Genomic DNA, 22,035 nt, shown 5'->3' on the forward strand with positions numbered 1-22,035 from the left:
GGAAGCTTGGCAGCATATATTACAGATGCAGTTAATGGAGTTTCATCTGTTAATCGAACATTCCCAGAAGTGAGAAGAAAATGGTTCGACATTAAGCTTGAGAGCAAAAAACGAATTAGTTCACTTCGGAAAAATAGTATTCAAACTGGAGAAGGACCACCATCGCAGATGCTATTACTGGCTCTCATAATAAGAAAAACCGTATGTAATCACTATATATAATATTTTTTCAAAATGCTGTGCAAATATGTACCCGATTACGGTGAATTAAAATGCAGCCTTATTAATGAGCAAAACGTTCGGGTGTTAAGCGCACTATATACGCGTGGCTGGGAGCAGGTGTAGATTTCTTGTTTACCAACTAACATTTGGAAAATACGAACATTTTAATGAATCCGAAAATTTACGCAAGAACCACTTTACACACGATTCACACAAAAATTCGTTCTGCTCGTGTTTCATGAATGAGACCCATTATTTCTATAAATTTCATTTGTCACACCATAATTGTCAAAATAAATCAGCCACCCATATACTAATAATCTATATATTTTACAGAGTTTTGAATATAATTTAAAATAACAGAAAAGTACTATAAAAATGTAGTTATTTTCCGTAAAATGTGCTGCTTATTTTTTTTCCAGTGTAATTAACTCTATCCACACAACCAATCACAAAACGATGCATATGCATGAATCAAAACCATATATTACCCATCATCTATCAAATCCTTCAGATAACTAATGCAATGATAGTGTAAATCAAATAATATCACAGCTATTCATCAGGATAATAGACTGTGTTCGAAGGCAGATAAATCTAATAAAGGAAGATAATGATATTTAGATGTTCAGCAGATCTCCTGATGACACATGTCTTGTGGTTTGCTGTGTAGAACACAGTGTGCTGAAACGGAGCAGTCTATCTGTGTCAGCCTTACTGTACTCTGCAAAAGTACCAGCATTAATAGCGTTTGTCCTCGGACAGTAAACGTGTGTGTGCTGTCCACTGTATGAATGCAGATTAAATGATGAGCGTGGGATCGTCAGTGGAAAACGGTTGAGGAAAACTTATTCTGACATGACTTTTGAGGGGAGCTGGTCATGAATAATTCAGAAGTAGTATAAATATATATAATTATATTTGTTTTGCAATTTTAGAGCCTTGGGAAGAGCCAACGGAGGAACCAGATTTTATCTATCCATTTGACAATTTGTCATCTCTTGTGAGGACAACAGGCAAGTCCCCAGGTATTTGCCTTAAACTTTAATTCTCCATATGCTTTATTTATTTTGTTAAAAATGCATTTTGCAATAAATAATATTTTTGCTCAGTAACTGAGAAGTCTTGGCTGGGAATTTTATACGCATTCACAGATTAACAAAGTATCAGATGTATTTGAGATCTTGGCCAGATTTTGTTTTTTTTTGTTTTTCGTTCACCCCCTAAATGTTATCCAGATGGTTTGGTCTTGTTTGTGGTGGGCGGAGTTTCCCCCATCATCTGGCCTTGACCAATCAAAGCTCCCGTAATGCGTGGCAGACGCCAGCATGACTCATTCGGCTCTTCATTAGCTAACTGTTTCCAGGCCGTTTCATTATAACTACTCATCTAGCATGTTTACATGCTGTACAATTGCAAGAGTCATATTAATCAGCTCAAGGCTGGAAGGAAGTAAATATATTTGACCTTTTTGCTAAAAATGGCAATATAATAATGTAGTTTATGGGTGTAGACAGCAGTTTTAAGGCAAAAAAATTTTTATTAAAATGAAATCACTTTTTTTTTAAAAAAAAAGGAGGAAATCATTATTATTATAATTATAATTTTTTTTTTTTTTTTTTTTAATTAGTTGTACAAATGCTATACACAGTAGCATTTATGAGACCCCCCCAACCCCCCCCCCCCCCCCCCCCCCCCAGCAAATCAATATTTATCTAATTTTCTTTTTCACTTAATTATTATTATTTATTTCTTTTTTAATTTGTATTGTTTTGTGTGTTTGTTTTGTATGTTTTTTTATTTATTTATTTATTTTGTTGTCTTTTGTTTCGTTTTATGTTTGTGCGTTGTTTTTTGTTGTTTGTTTTTCTGTTTTGCATTTAGTTTTGTGTGTTTGTTTTTTATTTTGTTCATTGTGTTTTGTTTTATGTTTTGTGTTTTTTGTTGTTTTGTTTGTTTTTTGTTTTGTGTTGCGTTTTTGTTTCGTTTTGTGTGAAAACAAAAAACAATTTTGTTTCGCGTATTTGTTTGTTTTTTGTTTTGTGTGTTTGCTTTTATTTTGGGTGTTGTTTTGTATTTGTTTTTCTTTGTTTTGTGTTGTTTCATTTTATGTTTTGTGTGTTGTGTTTGGTTTGGTTTTGTGTTATGTCTGTGTGTTGTTTTTGTCTGTGTTGTGTTTCATTGTGTGTTTTGTGTTGTGTTTTTTGTTCATGTGTTTTGTTTTGTTTTTTCCTTAGATTCATTACACTCGAACGGAAGCCTCGGTCTGTTGGTTTTGCTGGGGCTGTTTGCAGCGGTCATGGTGGCTGTGTTATTAACTATCATCATGCTTCTATGGTGAGAATTGTGCTACATTTATCTATATTTCGCAACTAAATACATACAAATCGGTTGCAGCTATATGACAAAAGACGATTCGTTTATTGATCTCTTAACTGTTCCTTTCATAGGGTGAGGCAAAGGAAACAAGACAATGTGAAGAAACAGGAACTGACTTCCATGGTGAAGATGAAGTCCATCCCGATCTGAAGTAAGCTGGCTCAGACTTCTGTCTCCATTCGTACATTCCTTGCGTCTGCAGTTCTGGCGATTGGCCCATCTCGGTTTAAACAGCCTGGAAGAAACTGCATGCTAAACGATCCATTTATGGTTACTATGTTGATGCTTGGAGTATATCATGTGTGTGCACATGCCTTCCAGCCTTCCGTTTTTACTGCATAGAAAACAAACTCGGTTAAAAATGCAGTCAACAAAACCAACTATACTACTTCTTGTCTTTTCCTTTGCTTCAAGGAGCGCCAAATACACACTGCACATAATAAATGTGTGAGTGAATCCCCTAATTTATAGTTTCAGGTGTTTACAGAATATAATAGTCACTCCTGAACTTACAGTGCTTGAAATAGTTATAACCAAATCAATGTTTTCGTATTTTGCGGCAATGAACAAAAAATAGCTTAACCCGTTTTATTGGTAGTAAATCTCCGTCAACAAGGGCTCTATGTGTTGTTTATGTTATTGTTGTTGAGCCGCTGCATTTAAATAGCTCTCTCTCTCTCTCTCTCTCTCTCTCTCTCTCTCTGTACTGTCGTTTAATGTGGTTTGCAGATAGACCGCAGGACTTGTGCGAGAAATGTGTTTGGAGATTGTAATTTACAAACAAGTCAAGACAAATACCTCTGATTCTGTATTTTTCTAGCATCACATCTCAGCCAAGTTGTTCATAAGAGAGAAACTTACATTTAAAGTACGTCAGTTCATGTCATATTAATGGCCATAGCAGCTAAAGAGTTCACATTATCATAGTGAATGCATTGTAGAAATGGACCAATCCGATCTGAACGTGAATCAGGGGGCGGAGCTCAGTGATTGGTCAAATCACATTAAACTGAAAGAGATCATAGAAATTCCTATTTACATAGGAATGATCTTTTACATAAATTGGTTCTGCTGGTGTTTTATGAATAAGGCCGGATGTACTGTAAGTACAGTAAGTGATTATGCTCTCAAAATTGGCCACACATTTCCATTTGCCATTATTGATTAGGACAAAAACTTTGCTTATTCATATTATAGAGCAGGTAGTACATGGTCCATTTACAGTAATAGCTAGTTTGAATGAGCTCTGAAAGTTGTAAATTAATACTGCTAAAAAGTGAAGACTAAGACATAAACAGCATATTTCACTTTGAACTTTGCGTCTTTTCATACGTCGTCAGATCTAAATGTGCGACTCAAGTGGGAAAAGATTTAAATACGATGATTTATATGAGAAATGTCTGCTCTAGATTAGCCTGTAATCTTCCAAACTCTCGCACATGGTGTAATGATTAATACTTCAATGAAAATTAGCATTATGTCATTATTTACTCACTCTCATGTCATTCCAATCTGTATGCTGTTATTTATTTATTTTATTTTTTATGGTAAAAAATGTTTTAAAAGATATGAGGGTGGATAAATGAATTATGAATTTTTAAGAAAATATAAAATATCAAAGTAAATTCAAAACATACAACAAAATACACTACCAATTAAAAGTTTGGGGTCATTCATTTTTTTTATTGTTTTTGAAAGAAGTCTCTTAAATGGAGCTTATAAATAAAATAAAATAAAAATAGTAATTTCCACTTTTTATTTCACAATTCTGACTTTTTCTCTCGTAACTGTACGAGTTTATATCTGACAATTCTGACTCTTTTTCTCTCAAAAAATGCAAGTTTATATGAGAAAATAAAAGTCAGAATTGTGGGTCAATAAAAAAAGTCAATACAATTTTCTTACAATTGCGAGTTTGTTTCTCGCAATTCTTTCAGATAAAAAGTAAAAATTACCTTTTTTTTTTTTTTTTTTTTTTATTCCATTGCAAAAATGAGCTTTCATAAACTCACAAAGTCTGCATTTATTTGATTAAAAATACAGTAAAAACAGCGGTATTGTGAAATATTATGACAATTTAAAATAGCTATTAATTCTTATTAATATCAACGGTGAAAACAGTTGTGCTGTTTAATGTGCTGTTTGTGATACATTAAAAAAAACTGGATTTATTTTTAAAAAATCATTACTTTTGATCAATTCAATGAATGCTTGCTGAATAAAAGCATTAATTTCTTTGATATATATAAACTGACCTGAACATTTTGAACGGTATAGTGTCTATAGCAGTATTTTTATTGATTTATGTATTACACATTGTGTTTTATCACAGAACTGTTGTTCATCAGACTCTAAAATGTTTGAACTTTTCTCGTTGAACTCTAGATTTGAGAAGTTGTCCGTCTCCAGGTCAGCCCTCATAGGGCATCAGTATAGGGAACCACCACCACTGCCACCACAGCTGACAGACTCCGTTACCCACAATACACCTCTCCTCTCAGCAGAGCTCTGAGGGACGTCAACTGTGAACATGTACAGTCTACAATGTAGCACAACGCAATGGAAAAACACAAGGATTTCTTTCTCTCTTTGCTTTCTTCTGCTCACGGCAAATGAAAAACATATTTTTGTGTAATTCGTTCTTCCCGATATTCTCCACTGGGGACGCTGTGAAAAGGCTCGGCTTTGTGAGCAGCATACGGGGCATTATGGAGAAAGTGTCTTCGTCAGTGTTTCAGTCCTCAAACTCACTCGTCTGGCGAAAAAGACACTCCGTATAACTTAAGACAGCTGCTATCTTTGGAAGACACTCCGACGATGGACGACACAAAGACGGCTTTGTCTTTCTTCCTGCGAAATCTCTCCACAAGAAACAAAGTTAATGACAGGTGGATGCATCTGCAGTTGATTGTTTTGGTCTGGTTAGTTTCCAGCCAGCCTCAAGTTCTCGGTAATAAACTCACGTAAAACTGCATTTCATCATGAGTTCATGTTTTGAAAGTTTACGCCAGTAACGATTAGAAACTTTCGGTGAGCTGGTGTTCAACCCCCCCCCCCCCCCCCAAAAAAGGACCTTCAATGCAATGAATGCATTTCATTTTTCTGACTTTCCTTTATAAAAGCGTTGAATCGAGACATGAATGTAAATCAGTCTTACCATGTCACATATACACATTTGTAAGGTGATTAAAGCTGATTGTTTCTGTCGAAGCTAATAGATATCCGCGATATTAAATTCTATGGAAGCTCATCTATAAAGTTATATTGTTTGTTATACATTTATGCAGTTATACTGTATAATAGTTTCTGCACAGCATACTGCTATGTTGTACATTGCTCTCCAGTGTCATAAAGCTCAATGCATGCGTTTATTTTGTAATTCTTTTAAAATGTATGATTTTATTGAATTATAAGATTTTAGCATACAGTACGTATCCTTCCTATAACAGACATAATGAACGTTGTCCAAAAACAGTCATAAAATGGTTATTGTGTATGTATAAGTTACTATCTCCAAATGTTATTCTGATGCTATTAAAAAATAACTAGGGCAATTTTTTAAAATATTTGTTAAGATGTCACTGTGATCATTTCTTTTAACGCCGGGTTCAGAGTGCATGATTTTGGCTCGATCCGTTTGACGTAGTGTGTCGTGGGGATTCATAAACAACAATGGGCGCCATACACACAAGAATCGGTCGTTTCATCTCGTACAGTGTGTCATATTGGACGACAACAGACTGCGACTCTCACAGTGCATTATGGGTATTCTCTAGCTGTTGAGCGTACATTGGTTGGACACTCGTTATTGCGGTGCATTATGGGATTGAATGAGTGCACTCGATAACATACACTATTGTTTCGGACACCACTACAAATGGCTCATTCCCTCAAATAGTGCCCTATTTAAGGGTATAGGGGACGGTTTCGGACACAGCCAAAGACTAGCATGTTTAATTATGCTACTATATATCAACAATAGTCCTGCCTTTAGGATGTTTCCTCAAGGCAGCGCGTTAGCGTAATGCTAATTCCAGAACTCACACAGTTTCTGAAGCGCCTCCGCTAGCGTTCGCCACTTCAGAAACAGGGTGAGTTCTGGAATTAGCATTAAGCTAACGGTGGCCATTGTTTACGCTCTTGTTTCCAGAAGTCAGTCGCTAGTTCCACCTCAACGACATCACACAAGTTGCTAAAACCGACAGGCGATGGTTGGTTGGGAAGCAATGTGCAGTCTGACCACGACACGACAAGAATTTAGGAACATCGTATAATCTGACACAGTGACTATCATAACAGACAGAAATATCTAAGTCTAAACCTGGCATAAATATTGACTGAAGAAGTTTGCCAGATGTTTTTTTTTTTTACATATCTATTTTTGCACCATTTGCTTGTAACCTCTGCATCAGGGGCGTTGCTAGGGTCTTGATACATTGGGGGCTTAGCCCAGTCCCCACTCAAAAGTTGAGAAGGTTATTACCCCTCTAGGGGGGTCCGGGGGCATGCTCCCCCGTAAGAAAATTTTAAATATTCCGTATTTTAAAGCATCAATCTGATGCATTTTGAGATGCATTTTTTTGCCAACCTGGAGAGCTGGAGAAACTTAACTTCAGCCATGAGTCAAAAATATTATGGCCTCCGTAGTGTTAGCTATTAATTTTCCAGAGCTTTAGCTAGCTGGCTAACGTTGCGTTCTCTCCTGCTGTGTTCAACGACTCAATTCATCAAGCTAATGTGAACAGAGCTCCTGGGTAACTTAGATATAGCCTACCAGAAAATATTAGGGATGTCCCGATATCATTTTTTCTGAACCGATCCAATCCGATACCAAAAATTCGGAGTATCAACCGATACCGGTCCAATACCAGCGCAGTTTTTTTTAAATCAAGTAGAATTTCTATAACTCTGCGTTGAACTGATAATCACTCTTTTGTGTGTTAAACACAATCTACTTAATACAGACAACTTCATTATAAATAAAAACAACAAATCAAAAAAAAAAATATGATCATAACTTATGACAAATTATATTATAAACTAGATTAGTGGATAACTCAATAATTGAAAAACAATAGGCCTAATTGTATAAAATCTGAACATTTAGTGAAAAAAACATTATTTAGTGGGGAACAAAGAGACAATAAGTGTAGCACTAAATCAGGTAAAACGTTACACATTGCTCTTTGTATTGTTGTAAAATACATTCATGAAAAACAAGATAAAAATCAGAAAGATCAATTATTATATATAGTCTACTATAAAATTAAGACATTTTTAAATGTATAGCACAGCTGTTTAATGAGGCAGCAACATATGATAGATAGGACAGAACAGAACAAAAAAAGCTATTAATAATCTTTCATTGCGCAAAAGTATTATGATATAATTATGAAAGACTCATGTGCGGCACACAGCGCTAATGCGCATCCCGAGCGCAGAATGATGCGCTTGAAGCAACACAGAGTCACAGCGCGCAGAAAAGTTCAAAGCACAAAGGAAAGGCATATCGATGCATAGTGTATTATACAGTAACAGTATCTATCTATGCGATAGTTTATTGAGCCTTTTCTTTACAGTTTTAAATTTCAGTTAATGTGCGCGTGAAGAACAATTATAGTGCTCTCCAGTGTTGTGATCTAACAGACACACGGTAGAAACAAATATTAAGGTACAGCAATACAGTCCAGCAAGATAGTCATTTTATGCGAAACCATATAGCTTTATCTACCGTCCGATAAAGTATAATAATAGTAACATTGAATCCTCTTGGAGAGAGTTTCATCGTTGACTGTCGTAAGTAACCAAACGCAACGCGCTGTTTGATGCTGAATGGAGAATGACTGACAGCCGCAGCGGAGGGAAACGTTTACGTGATCTTGAATTTAACGACTTAAATTTTTATTTCTATCTCACATTATACTATAGTCTTCATATAGTATATAGTATACCTTCCCCCGCTAATGTCCATAATAGCTACCACCAGAAGCCACAAACAACAATGACAGTCAAGCCCTAAAGGTGTAAGTTAACTGATGGCTCTTTCTCTCTCCTCTGGTGCGCACTCTAAATGCAAGCGTGCTATAACTATAGTAACCATAGTAACTTTGATCTGCTTGAACACATTTTAATCGTCTTTAATACATGATTCCGAAGGATAGATTAAAAGACCCGGTCATTTTTTTTTAATATATACAAAATTATTAAAAAATAATAATAATTATCAATAAATTAATTTGAGATCCGGGGCTAAAAAAAAAACATCCGGGGCTGAAGCCCCGAATGCCCATGTCTAACGACGCGCCTGCTCTGCATTCATGTTCCTTTCTGTTTCCTTTCCACCAGCAAGATGATTTGTGTATTTTTAGAGCTTTTACTGACTTATGGGATCTGTGCTGTTATGATATACCCTTTAAAATAGATTTTGATAAAATATTTTCCAATGCAAAAAAGCAGATATGTAAAAAAGAAAAAGAAAAAGGGGTTTGGTTTTGTCAGTCATTCATATTTGAGACTAGACAACCTCTTGGTTTAACGTTTAGTCGGTCATATTTTCTTCCTTCCCTGCTTTGGTTGAAGTTGTCTCGCATGTTGAGCACATAGATTTGGTTAGTGTTATTCAATTTAATTATTATCAACATTCAGTAAAATCGGTGGTTCTCAACTGGTTGCAGTAACAAATTGTTAATCATACAAAGCAAACAAAAAACGATTCAAATCAAACATTGAAATGTATTAATATAACTATAAAACTGCACATGCCCAACAACACACTAAATATAAACATTTCTGTGCTCTCGGGAGCCATTCAAATGAGCCCCACAAATTATGTTTATCCTCATTGCAAATACATATTTAATGTAGTCTGGGTCGCATTAATGTTCCCGCCTCAATTTTATGTCCGTCTAATTTTGCTAGTGTGCGGATTTTCACTAAAACACCAATTGATTGCAATCGATATCCGTATGGTTTTGTTGCAGCTATTTTTTGCATTCGGCATTGTGTGGGTCGTGACCAGTTGAGAATCACTTCAGTAGGCCTAAAGTAAAAATATCAGATTTCTGTTTATTTTTAGACCTCTATATCGTATAACTGCGTCTGTAAAGTGACTCATTAATGGCGTGTTATTGGCCTGGCGTGCAGTTATAGTCACTCCACACTGACCATCGAGTCTCGCATCTGAGGAGTTCAACCTCTCGATTCGCGATTCCAGAAACACCATGCCAAAGGAAACAAAGCCGATCGATGAGAAATCCTCTGTTCCTGGCAGGATGGAGAGAATATACTTCAAGCAGGACAGGCTCTTGGAGAAAAATATGTATATTTCCCGTTTGCTCTTTGCTTTTTTTATAATGTTGCATGCATGGTCAAATCCAGATGTATTGGGATGGACTACTGTTGCCTGTTAAAGAGGGAAAGGTGAACACAAAGGCGTCCACAGTAAATGTATATAATATATTTTTCTGTACAACATAAGCTGTTTTATTATTCCCCTGTTTATATTTTTGTGAAATAAAAGTTATTTTATGTGAAGAAAAAGTGTGTATGATTTTCTTACGTGAAGTTAAGAACAACTGTAGTCAGATCTTTTCACTGATACTGTCAGTTTGTTTCCACGGGAAAATTCAGCGATTCACTTCCAACCAATTTACAAATATTTAATCATGGAAATCAGGCAAGGGATTTAGTTGCTCATTGAGTTTATACAGGAAAATTAGCCTGCTATTACTCGGCCAAGGATTTGGTAAAATAATATACCTCCAATATTTGAGTGTGGCGATTTGTAGTCTGTTGGGATTTACATGTTATACTGACTTTAAATCATATAGTCCTAATATTTACATATTCTTCTGGATCATTTATGCTGCATATTAAGACCTTGATTTGGTGTTTTAAATAATGTCAATAGCAATAGTTTTACAAATAGCAATTTTTACCTCATGATTATTCCTCGCGACACATTTATTGAATGGCTTTGATTATTACTAGGGGTACTATAACATAAAATTGTCACCGATTTTAATGTTCAGAATAAAGATTTTAAAAAGGTTCCTAATTTTGTTTTGCAACCAAGGTCAGAAAATAATATTTTTTCTCATAATATACATTATCTTATACATATATACAATACATACAATATGTATATACAATATATATATATATATATATATATATATATATATATATATACAATATGTAATTATATAGAATATACATTATCTTTTCTCAGTGTCTGAAACGGGCCAATCATGGATTCAGTAAACCCTTTCCGAGAGTTTACTCTGCTCTGATTGGTCAGATGACGTGGTTGGTTATGATTGGTCTACTCTGCTCTGATTGGTCAGATGACCCGGTCTGTTGTGATTGGTCTATCACTTACAACCAAACGCCCATTTGAATTTCAGCTCCGGATCTTCCTCAGCGTTTGATACACACTGGTATGAACAGTAACAATGGTGTCGGTTTTGCTGTATCAATTCGAGAAAGTCCTCATCCATTGGTTGACATGTCGACAACGCAAACCTAACTCTTCCAGTCCCAGCTAAAGCTACAGCATTTGAGGGTAGGTCAAAGAAAAAAGTTGTTCGTAGGGAGCCAGTGAAGAAGCTTTATGCAAATTTGTTACAAACCTACATAGATTCGAGCAAGGAGTAAGACTGGAATTACTGACGACTCTATTACAGACAATTCAGAATCGGGTTTTTTTAGGACACAATAACTCCATTTACCTGCACCTTGATCTTTTACATTCACAAACAGGTATAGTACCCACTACATGAAAGGGAATATTTGAAAAAGTATAATAGTGTGGACATATTTAGATGCTGTCACAGTGTTCATTATTTTAGTAATAATTGCAAGTCCCTGAATAATATTTCAAACATCGTTATTCATAACAACCTATACCGTAGGTTGATTAAGCAGAACAATTCAATATGAATTAATAGTTTATTGCCATTTGAATTTTTTTAAAGGGATAGTTCACCCAAAAATTTAACTTCTGTTCTGTCATCATTTCCTCACCCTACTCACCAATGTTTAGCACTGAAAATATCTTAGTGTTTCACAGAAAATCATACAGGTTTGGAAGTACATGGGAGTGAGTAAATGAAGACAGCACTTTTCTCTCTGGATAAACTAGCACTTTTCTCTCTGGATAAACTATCCCTTTAATAACATATTGGACGATGCGATGCATCACCATCCTGTACATGCTGAACTCATCTCGAACCGTTACAATTTACCAGTAAACACACACTGTTTTTAAATGTGGCACCTTTTCCAAACTTACCCTACTATTATCTTGACTCAACCGTGACCTTTGATTTTCTTAAACAAATGCCTGAGAAGACAACAGCATTTCTAAGCATGTCAAATTAAGCCTCATTATGGCTGTTCAAAACCAAAGGCTTCAGAAGCAACAAATAAAGACCGAAACCAATTACTACAGAAGAGTGCAAATGCACCTTTAGTGTGCCTGGTGACAGAAATAATGCTTTCAGTAATTTCTTGACAATGCATCAACACCACATTATTGACAAATCTCTATTAAGTGCAAAAAAGCATATAAATAAAATAAATATTTACACCACTTACATAGTTAACAAAAAAAACAGAAAATTAAAACAAAGGAACAAAACACATTGTGTGGAGTTGGTCTACAGCTCCCTCTGCGGGGTTGAAAAGGCCTTGACAACTGAAGCAGTCAAACCAAAAATATTATTTAAACATTGTTACCCTTAATACCATAATAAATAAATGTGCAATACTATCACTACTTATCAAAATAAGCATATCAGTACACTGCTGTTACTCAAAGCCAATCACCTGTTTTGACAACAATAATAAATGTGTTTCCTGGTCCATTTAAATCAACTCAGCATTTCACACACACACACACTCACACAAAAGTTTGAACGGACATTTTCAAAAATCTTAAAATATTTAACATCTTGATGAGAGAGAATTAGTTTAGCAGACGAATACAAACAGTGTCCATTTATTGGAAATTAATTGTTTGAAATGGGTGCAGTGAATATAGACAAAATGTGACAGAAGATTAAATTATTGATTCAATATTTTTGGGCACAACATAACCCTAGTACGCTATTAAAAATATTAAGAACAAAGTTTACCAAAAATTTTTTAAATAAAAATTATACATACACAATGCCAACTGCAACAATGCACTTTACTGTAAACGCTAATATTGAACAATGTCCGATTCATAATTTGACCTGGAAAAAAGCAGAGGTGAGCATTTAGTCCCGAGATCTGAAGCTTTCAGGAACACGTTTGCACTTCACATCGATTTTGAAGTATTAAAACAACAACTGAATAAAACCAAAATGAACCGGTGGAGCTGGATTAATCGCCAAGAAGCAGAATTGCAGTTTGTATACAAGGACGGTTAATATCTGCTCTAATTTAATCATTTAAAAGTTCCAAGTGGTTCGGAAATAAAACCCAAGTTGGCAAGTATTTACAGTTATTCCGAAGCCTGTGGCTAAAAAGGCAGCAATAATCTTCAGTAGCAACAGAAAGTATTTCTGTACTGTTTTAAAAGGTTATCCGATTCCTTAAGGAGTTTTCCATGTTAACAGTGTTTTTCTATCACTACAGAGAGAAACACGTCCTTCAAGTACGCCTACAGTGACCTTCAACTGCAAATACACAACACCGAATCACCTCGCACAAGCACTGAGACCATCAACACACATCCATTCCCAATGCCTATTCCTGGACGCATGACACATCGTGAGTCGAGTGTGAATCCGGCCTCTGCAAAATCAGTGCAATAAAATGGCATTGTTTGAATAGACAAATCTAAGCTAAATATGAACAACACGATGCTGAAGCTTTCAAATAAGGGTTATAAAGGTGCGTCCTGACCATCTACACTAGGGCTGGGCGACGATATCGAATATTCACAATGATTCCGCTACCAACTTTAATTAATCGCACTAGATTTAAAAGCACTTTTTATTTAGCCATTAAGTTATTCATTTTCTCATTAGCATTAATAACATTACAACTTTTAATCTTAGTAGCATCATGGGCATTAATAGAAATCCAAGTGGTCGGGAATTGCACGAGGCTGAAAGATTTCCCAAAGCGTTCAAGTTAGTCATATGGATTTGCCAAATTGTCCAACGGAAAGCTGCTTGTTTTGAAAGCGACTCTAATAGGCCTTTTAATTTTGCCAAAGTTGATTCAAAACTATAAATCAGCAAATTGTTTGCATTATCACTCAAATCGCTCACTGAAGCCTTTGGGTGGTGTCTTAATATACAGTATGTGGGTAAATGTTGTATTACTATTGTTATATTGGCTAAAATTAATCAATTGTTAAATATTAACTAACATTAAATATTATCTACTACTATAACTATGAGAATCTGGATCCAGATCAGAACAAATGTAGAGCAAACATAGAAATAATCCATTCAAAATAGTCTGTATTTTGAAGCCTTTTGACCATCTTTTCTATGAAAAAAAAAATATCAGAGTACCAGTAGCAAACATTTGAAGTGGATCAAAAAAGTTCTCCTAAGACAAGAACGGGTATTGTTCAAAATTCATGTATAACTTTGGTGAAAGGCTTTGATCCACTTCAAATGTTGACTACTGTGTGTATATATAGATACACATGAAATTATTGAATTAATTGGTCAAAAACATGCAAAATTTCTTAATGTCACTTCTCTATTTGCTCTGAGATCGATTTTTTATAGGAAATATTGTACTAAAAATGCTGCAAAATAGATCTAGAATTTAACTTCGCCCAACGCTAAACCTCACATATTAAAATATTCACAGTCTTCAGTCAATGCAACCTGATTTCACACTGATACCTGAACAACTACAGTAGTTAAAAGTATCAAACAGACTGGAAATCTCTGAAGGAAAAAGGACAAATAGTGCTGGAATGGCGAAGATGCAGAGAGAAGAGCTGATGGAAATATTTCCAGTGCCATGTTTGTGCTGGGAAACATAAACGAACAAACATCCACAATTAAGACAGTGTGTCAGACGTCTATGGCGACTCCGTGTTTGGTGGAGATCATGTCTCTCGTGCCGGTCAGATACATGAGCACAGAGCACAGGTGAGGGAGGGTGGCTGTGATGGTGACGTACAGCCAATAGGAGATGGGCGCCGTGTTGCCGAACGGAAACACCCAGAGGCCGTGGCGGACGCCGTCGCGGATGTGGTGTGACGTCAGCGAGATGAACAGCATCCAGGGCAGGGAACACCAGGAGTCCTTGAGCCGACAGGCCCACATGAGGAGGCGCAGCGACACGCACAGCGCTGGGATCAGGCTGGAGCAGTGCAGAGGAGGCCTGTGCGGCAGATTCACAGCAGCCTGGGGGAGAGGAACAACACAAGCTTACGGTCGGAACGACGGTCTGGGTTTTTGTTTCAATTGCAGCACTTGCAGTGAAAATGCAGCAAACGTTTTACATAACTGATGTCACTGTAGAAATGGGGTAATTGCAGTCGTCACCTGTGATCATTTCATCCCGTGAGCAAAAGTGATTAATCTGGTCAAATCCAGATGCACATTTATTTAAAAAATGAAATTGAAGTAATTTTTTTAACTCAGTGGACACTTAGTCATCTTTAAATATATTAATATATCTATATTTAAAAGAAAATCTAAATAAAAATGCTAAAAAAATTAAATAAATAAACTTAAGATGTAGCCTGAAATCTTTCAAATATGGTATTGGACATTTACACCACCATAAAGTCATATTTACACAGTTAAAGGGTTAGTTCACCCAAAAATTTAATTTCTGTCATTAATTGCTCACCTTCATGTCGTTCCAAAACCCTTAAGACTCTCGTTCATCTTTGGAAAACAAATAAGAATCTTTTTGATACAATCTGAGAGCTTTCTGTCCCTCTATTGGCAGCTACGCAACTGCCACTTTGACTTCAAAAGTTTCATAAAGACATCTAAAATGAATCCATATGAATTGAGCGGTTTAGTCCACATTTTCTGAAGAGACTTGATCGCTTTATATGATGAACAGATTTAATTTAGGCTTTTATTCACATTTAATCATTGATCAGCGAACAAACAAAAGCTCAACCGAACATGCTTGACGCGCGAGAACAAACCTCATTGGTTCTTTCTGAAGCTCAAAGGTGCTGCGTAACACGAGAATGAACCTCATTGGTTCTTGCAGAAGCTCAAACGTGCTGCATAACACTAGAATGAACCTCATTGGTTCCTGCTGAAGCTCAAACGAGCTGCGTAACACGAGAATGATCCTCATTGGTTCTTGCTGAAGCTCAAACGAGCTGCGTAACACGAGAATGATCCTCATTGGTTCTTGCAGAAGCTCAAACGTGCTGCGTAACACGAGAATGAACCTCATTGGTTCTTGCAGAAGCTCAAACGTGCTGCATAACACTAGAATGAACCTCATTGGTTCCTGCTGAAGCTCAAACGAGCTGCGTAACACGAGAATGATCCTCATTGGTTCTTGCAGAAGCTCAAACGTGCTGCGTAACACGAGAATGATCCTCATTGGTTCTTGCAGAAGCTCAAACGTGCTGCGTAACACGAGAATGAACCTCATTGGTTCTTGCAGAAGCTCAAACGTGCTGCGTAACACGAGAATGAACCTCATTGGTTCTTGCAGAAGCTCAAACGTGCTGCGTAACACTAGAATGAACCTCATTGGTTCCTGCTGAAGCTCAAACGAGCTGCGTAACACGAGAATGAACCTCATTGGTTCTTGCAGAAGCTCAAACGTGCTGCGTAACACTAGAATGAACCTCATTGGTTCCTGCTGAAGCTCAAACGTGCTGCGTAACACGAGAATGATCCTCATTGGTTCTTGCAGAAGCTCAAACGTGCTGCGTAACACGAGAATGAACCTCATTGGTTCTTGCTGAAGCTCAAACGAGCTGCGTAACACGAGAATGATCCTCATTGGTTCTTGCAGAAGCTCAAACGAGCTGCGTAACACGAGAATGAACCTCATTGGTTCCTGCTGAAGCTCAAACGTGCTGCGTAACACGAGAATGAACCTCATTGGTTCTTGCTGAAGCTCAAACGAGCTGCGTAACACGAGAATGAACCTCATTGGTTCTTGCTGAAGCTCAAACGAGCTGCGCAACACGAGAATGAACATCATGGGTTCTTGCTGAAGCTCAAACGTGCTGCGTAACACGAGAATGATCCTCATTGGTTCTTGCAGAAGCTCAAACGTGCTGCGTAACACGAGAATGAACATCATGGGTTCTTGCTGAAGCTCAAACGAGCTGCGTAACACGAGAATGATCCTCATTGGTTCTTGCAGAAGCTCAAACGAGCTGCGTAACACGAGAATGATCCTCATTGGTTCTTGCAGAAGCTCAAACGAGCTGCGTAACACGAGAATGAACCTCATTGGTTCTTGCTGAAGCTCAAACGTGCTGCGTAACACGAGAATGATCCTCATTGGTTCTTGCAGAAGCTCAAACGTGCTGCGTAACACGAGAATGAACCTCATTGGTTCTTGCTGAAGCTCAAACGTGCTGCGTAACACGAGAATGATCCTCATTGGTTCTTGCAGAAGCTCAAACGAGCTGCGTAACACGAGAATGAACCTCATTGGTTCTTGCTGAAGCTCAAACGTGCTGCGTAACACGAGAATGAACATCATGGGTTCTTGCTTCAAGTGGCAGAGGTCCACCATTTAACAGTTACGGTGCACTACACCAGTGATAGCCACATTAAGCAGAAGGTGCTAGACAACAAAGCTGTGCATGAGTCACAGACAGGCCTCCTGGTGGCAGACGAGATAAATTGCATTCTAGAGAAATTCCAGATACACACAAATGTCGTAGCTGCTACAGTAGACAACGCCAGCAATATGGATGTTGCACTGAAGATTTAGAAGCTTTTAAAGGTTTAGTGCTTTGCCCATCCCATAACCTGGCAGCATCAGTGGTGTGCCAGACTCCAAGCTATCGTGGTGTGGCTGAAGAGGTCCTCCATGGCTAAGACCGTCCTGCGGGAGAAGCAGCAAAATCTAACAAAATTGTGTTTGTTTCAAACATCTTCAGTAGATTGTAATTCAAAATGTGCATTTGCGTTTCAGATCTGCCAGAACCAATGACAGAACAAGGTGGAAATCAACCAGCCATCATCACTTGACCAACGACTTAGGAAGCCAATGGAGAAAGACAAGTGCTAGACAAGAAGATCAGTTGTGAAACAATGAGCAAGAACATAATAGTTGATAGTCTTATCTTCACATCTTTTTCCCCCAGACTGGAAAGGCACAGATCACGACTTCCAGAAAGCAGATGATTTTGTTAAAATCATGAAGTTGTTGTACACCTCAACCCTCTAGTCCCCCACATGTTGCCAAATTCTCCCCATACGGACTGAGCTGAGGCACATTTCACAGTGGCTGAAGAGGACATGGTTTACCAGTGCTTTGAAACAGAAGGTCTGGGGAGATCTGGAAAAACAATATCAAGCATTTTCTATTTCCATTAAGAGCTTAAGCTTAAAAAGAAAGGTGGCAAATCACATCATTTTAACTGTTAGACACTAAATAGTTTGTCATGTTTTTATTACAGGATGAAGACATCCAGAACTTCCTCCAGGAGGCCACTTTAATATACCCTCGCTTCAGAGGCAAACTTGAATGACGCTTGGGGCCGGTTGGAGTAACAAAACAGGTATTTTATGCTCAGCGTTGTTTCCCATCTGTGCCATGTTACAGTTTCTATGATGAAGTGTTGCTGTTTATATGTGCAATATTATTTCTACAGCTTACAATGGAGGGCCTTCAAGACATTAAGGAAGGAGGATCGGATGACCATGAGGACGTCAAGGCAGAGGAACGTGTAAGTTCATTATCTTGGAATAGGCTATTTAAAAAGGCTATTTGTCTAAACACTACTTGTATGTCAGCCCTAGAAGAGCTGTTTGAGGATGAGGACCGAGAGCTACTTCAGGCAACGACCACTAAAAGTGGCGCCCTCTCCATAGCTGAACAGGTCCAGAAGGAGATTGAGATCTACACAAGTCTGCCTTTAATCCCATCAGGACACGACCCTGTAGCCTGGTGGTGGGGGAAGCGGGACAGCCTCCACATATTGTCTGCACTTTCAAACACATAGCTGTGTGTACAGGCCTCATCGACACCATCCGAGAGGGTTTTCTCCTGTGCAGGACAAGCAATAATTCAGGAGAGGTGTCGTATTTTGCCAGAGAAGGCAAAATTGGTCATATTTCTGCAAAAGAATTGCTGAAATTTCTGGGTTAGGCGTGTTAGCTGGGTTTTTATTGTGAATTTAAGTAAATGTGTGTTTTGTATTTACTTATAACTATAGATTTAAGTATACTTTAAACTTTTAATATATTGTTCAATTTAAAGAATCTATTTTCAATTTAAAAAAGCCGTTCTTTAATGTCATCCACCATCGTTTTGTGCCGGACGTGCCTGAAAGTATCGGTTCAGGCTCGTTACCGTTTTAAAAGTATAGATTTGGCACCAGCCCAAACGATACGTCCAACCCTACGTAACACGAGAACGGACCTCATTGGTTCTTGCAAAAGCTCAAACATGCTGCGTAACACGAGAACGGACCTCATTGGTTCTTGGACGTCTAGCGAACATGCTTGAGCTTCCCTTTACCATAACTGATGTGCGAGTTGATGAATGTTTATATGTGAATAAAAGTCTAAATTCAATCTGTTCATCATATAAAGCGATCGAGTCTCTTCAGGAAATTTGGACTAAACCGCTCAATTCCTATGGATTTGTACGATCTCTTTTTGAACCTAGTGTAGCTTTTGGTAGTAGCGTAGCTGTCAATGGAGGGACAGAAATCTTTCAGATTTCATCAAAAAGATTTTCATTTGTGTTCCGAAGATGAACAAAAGTCTTTCAGGTTTGGAATGAATACGAGTAATTAATGACAATATTTTTAATTTTTGGGCGAACTAACCCTTTAAGGCTGCTCTATGTCTGCTCAAAATTCAGTGTAAAGACAAAATGCCACAAAAGCCAGACTAAATCATAATATTATCAAAAAATATAGTTGTAATGTAAGTGTGTATGGCTCCTTTGAGCAGCATTAGACAGTCTATGCAAAGACACCTAAAGGCCACTACAGAAACACTTCTGTGCCAACTTTTCTGTATAAATTTAGCATAAGAGACTCTAAAATTAATAAAACAAATTTTTATATTAATGAACAAAGCTGCTATGTTTCTAGGCAAACCGTATACAGATTATGGTCAGGATAATAAATTATTGTACTTGCCAGAAGAATTGTTCATTCCAATTATGATTATAATATTATTAATAACAGGGCTTGACGCTTAGTTTTTGTGCCCAGGGATCAAATGCTCCTAAGATGAAATATTTAGGAACGGATTAAAAGAAAACTTTAGTGGCACAATATAAATGTATCAATTAATGTGTTTTCCTTAATAAAGGGACACAAAGAGAAATTTACAAGCGTTTACTCTGAAGGGTGCAGCGCTCATATTTATTTCATGAAATCATAGTCTTTTGAAGTTTAATAAGCGCATTAGGCTGTATCGCGATTCATGTTTGTCCATCCCACACTTTTCCCCACAAAAATTAAGGACACACGCACCTAACCAAATATTTAGGAATCAGTGTAAGTAATTACTGTTTCAGTACAAGTTGAAAAATATATATATATATATATATATATCAGTTTTCAGATGCTAATATAAGACACAAATAGGTCTCACTTTGAGCGACAACGATCCAGCCATGTAGAAGTGGTCCAGGTCAATGATAGAGGCCAGAAACCCAGCCAAGACGACTTCATACAAGTCACTTTTCTTCCTCAACCCAATCACGATGGCCCAGGACCAGAGTCCGATGATGCCATGGACGGCGTTATCAAGGACAGCCCTGAGCCACAGATGGTGTTGGATGAAGGGGAGCGTCAGAAAGTGGTCGACGAGGAAGGAGAAAGCGCCCAGGCCTGCGCTGGCTAACAGAGAGGCAGTGCTGAAGGTCTGGAGCAGGGCCTGAGCTTTCTCAGTCTCCACGGCCAGGTTCAGAGGCACCGACATGCCCAAAGATGAGGTATCCAGCTTTGAGTAAAAGCCCCTCATCGCTGGCCTCTTCCATGGAGGGGTCAGAAACCTGATCTGCTGGAAGACACAAGCACACACAAATTAAAGCACGCGCCCTTGCTGATGAGACAGTGTTTAGGCTAATAGTTATGATGCTTTGACAGTTCTGACTTGACTAAGGGCAGATGAGAGTAAACAGTTTCAGTGCGCTTATAGATTTTCTTCTCAAATTTAAATTTAAGTCATCTCATATTGATAACATGTCACAAATTATTTTTCAATAGACAAAATGTCACCATCAACAGATTGTCCAGGACTGTTTAAATCCTCCATTAAACTGTGAATCATGACCACATGATCTTTTCATGACAACATCATCAATAATGGCATGAACGGATCAAACATGTGTAAGAATATTAATAGCAGATTCATACCTATACGGGTACTTTCCTCATGCATGGTAAGTAGTGTGTATATATATATATATATATATATATATATATCAAAATCAAATCTATCTCAAATCATTGCATTAAAAGTACATGAAGGTTGCCGAGATGCAACTTAGCTTTTTTTTTTTTTTTTTTGTCTCGCAAAACTGCACTACAATGGTGCTTTAACATTTAAATTGATAAATAAATCAGTATTGCGATAGGATATCTTTGCCAAGCTTGGTTTATTTTTTTATAGCATTAGCTTTGCTGCTAACTAGCTCATCAGCTAATCCACTGCTCAAAGCAAGTCACTAACGTTACATTATTAGCCAACATTACATGCACATAAAAACGTAAACAGATACTATTTTTACATAGATGCGAATAACACAAAAACACCAGACATAATGTATATTAACACATGCCGTTTCCTCACCTCATTTCATTCAGCTCACCGGTCTAACGCACGGACTGTTTGTTCTTTTAGTGATGTTTGATTCGTGAAGACGAATCACCGAATCGGTTCCTTTGAACTAAATCGCGAGTCGAACTGGAATGATACCAACACGACTGAGGATGACCTAAAAATGATGCTTTTAAATTCGACTATGTATAGCATGGCAAGCATGTCCTCAAAGTATGTCGTTTTGTGAAGAAAAAGTAGATACCGGTATTTGTTTAAAGGGGACTAGCTCTCCCACTTTTTCAAATGTGTTGCTGTTTGAGCATAAAAAAAGATCTCCAAGGGTAAAGCTCAAAGTCCCCTTCAAAGGGAGATATTTTATTGAACAGAATCCACTTTTCAAGAACTACAACGAACTCCCTGTCTTGGCTGACCAGTCTTTCAATGATAAAATTAGATAAAATATTCATGAATTAAAATTAACTTTGCATAAAATGCCAAAACTTAAGCCAAACCATTCGGG

General features: G+C 37.4%; 2 protein-coding genes across 3 annotated transcripts in view; one reads left to right on the top strand and one right to left on the bottom strand.

Annotated features, from left to right (window-relative positions):
* The window catches only part of il11ra (interleukin 11 receptor, alpha), a 33,605-nt gene extending 28,201 nt beyond the window's left edge, over nt 1-5,404 (top strand). Inside the window, 4 exon segments of the mRNA XM_056252037.1 lie at nt 1,161-1,250; nt 2,460-2,559; nt 2,673-2,752; nt 4,987-5,404. Coding sequence (XP_056108012.1) covers nt 1,161-1,250; nt 2,460-2,559; nt 2,673-2,751 — 269 coding nt within the window. The 3' untranslated portion in view covers nt 2,752; nt 4,987-5,404.
* Nucleotides 5,405-14,116: 8,712 nt separating this feature from the next.
* Nucleotides 14,117-21,681, bottom strand: tmem267 (transmembrane protein 267). 2 transcript variants are annotated; one of them, XM_056252043.1, is made up of 3 exons: nt 21,546-21,681; nt 20,343-20,750; nt 14,117-14,966 (listed from the first exon to the last, which is right to left on the bottom strand). In XM_056252043.1, exons 2-3 carry the CDS (start codon nt 20,712-20,714, stop codon nt 14,631-14,633), a joined length of 708 nt encoding a protein of 235 aa, XP_056108018.1. In that variant the 5' UTR covers nt 20,715-20,750; nt 21,546-21,681; the 3' UTR covers nt 14,117-14,630. The 2 variants fall into 2 exon arrangements, with proteins under 2 accessions (XP_056108018.1, XP_056108017.1); XM_056252042.1 differs by having other exon boundaries at nt 20,343-20,753.
* Between the last annotated feature and the right edge of the window lie 354 nt (nt 21,682-22,035).

Source organism: Rhinichthys klamathensis, unplaced genomic scaffold, assembly GCF_029890125.1.
Source record: "Rhinichthys klamathensis goyatoka isolate OS25496 unplaced genomic scaffold, OSU_Roscu_1.1 h1tg000091l_1, whole genome shotgun sequence".
NCBI lineage: Eukaryota > Metazoa > Chordata > Actinopteri > Cypriniformes > Leuciscidae > Rhinichthys > Rhinichthys klamathensis.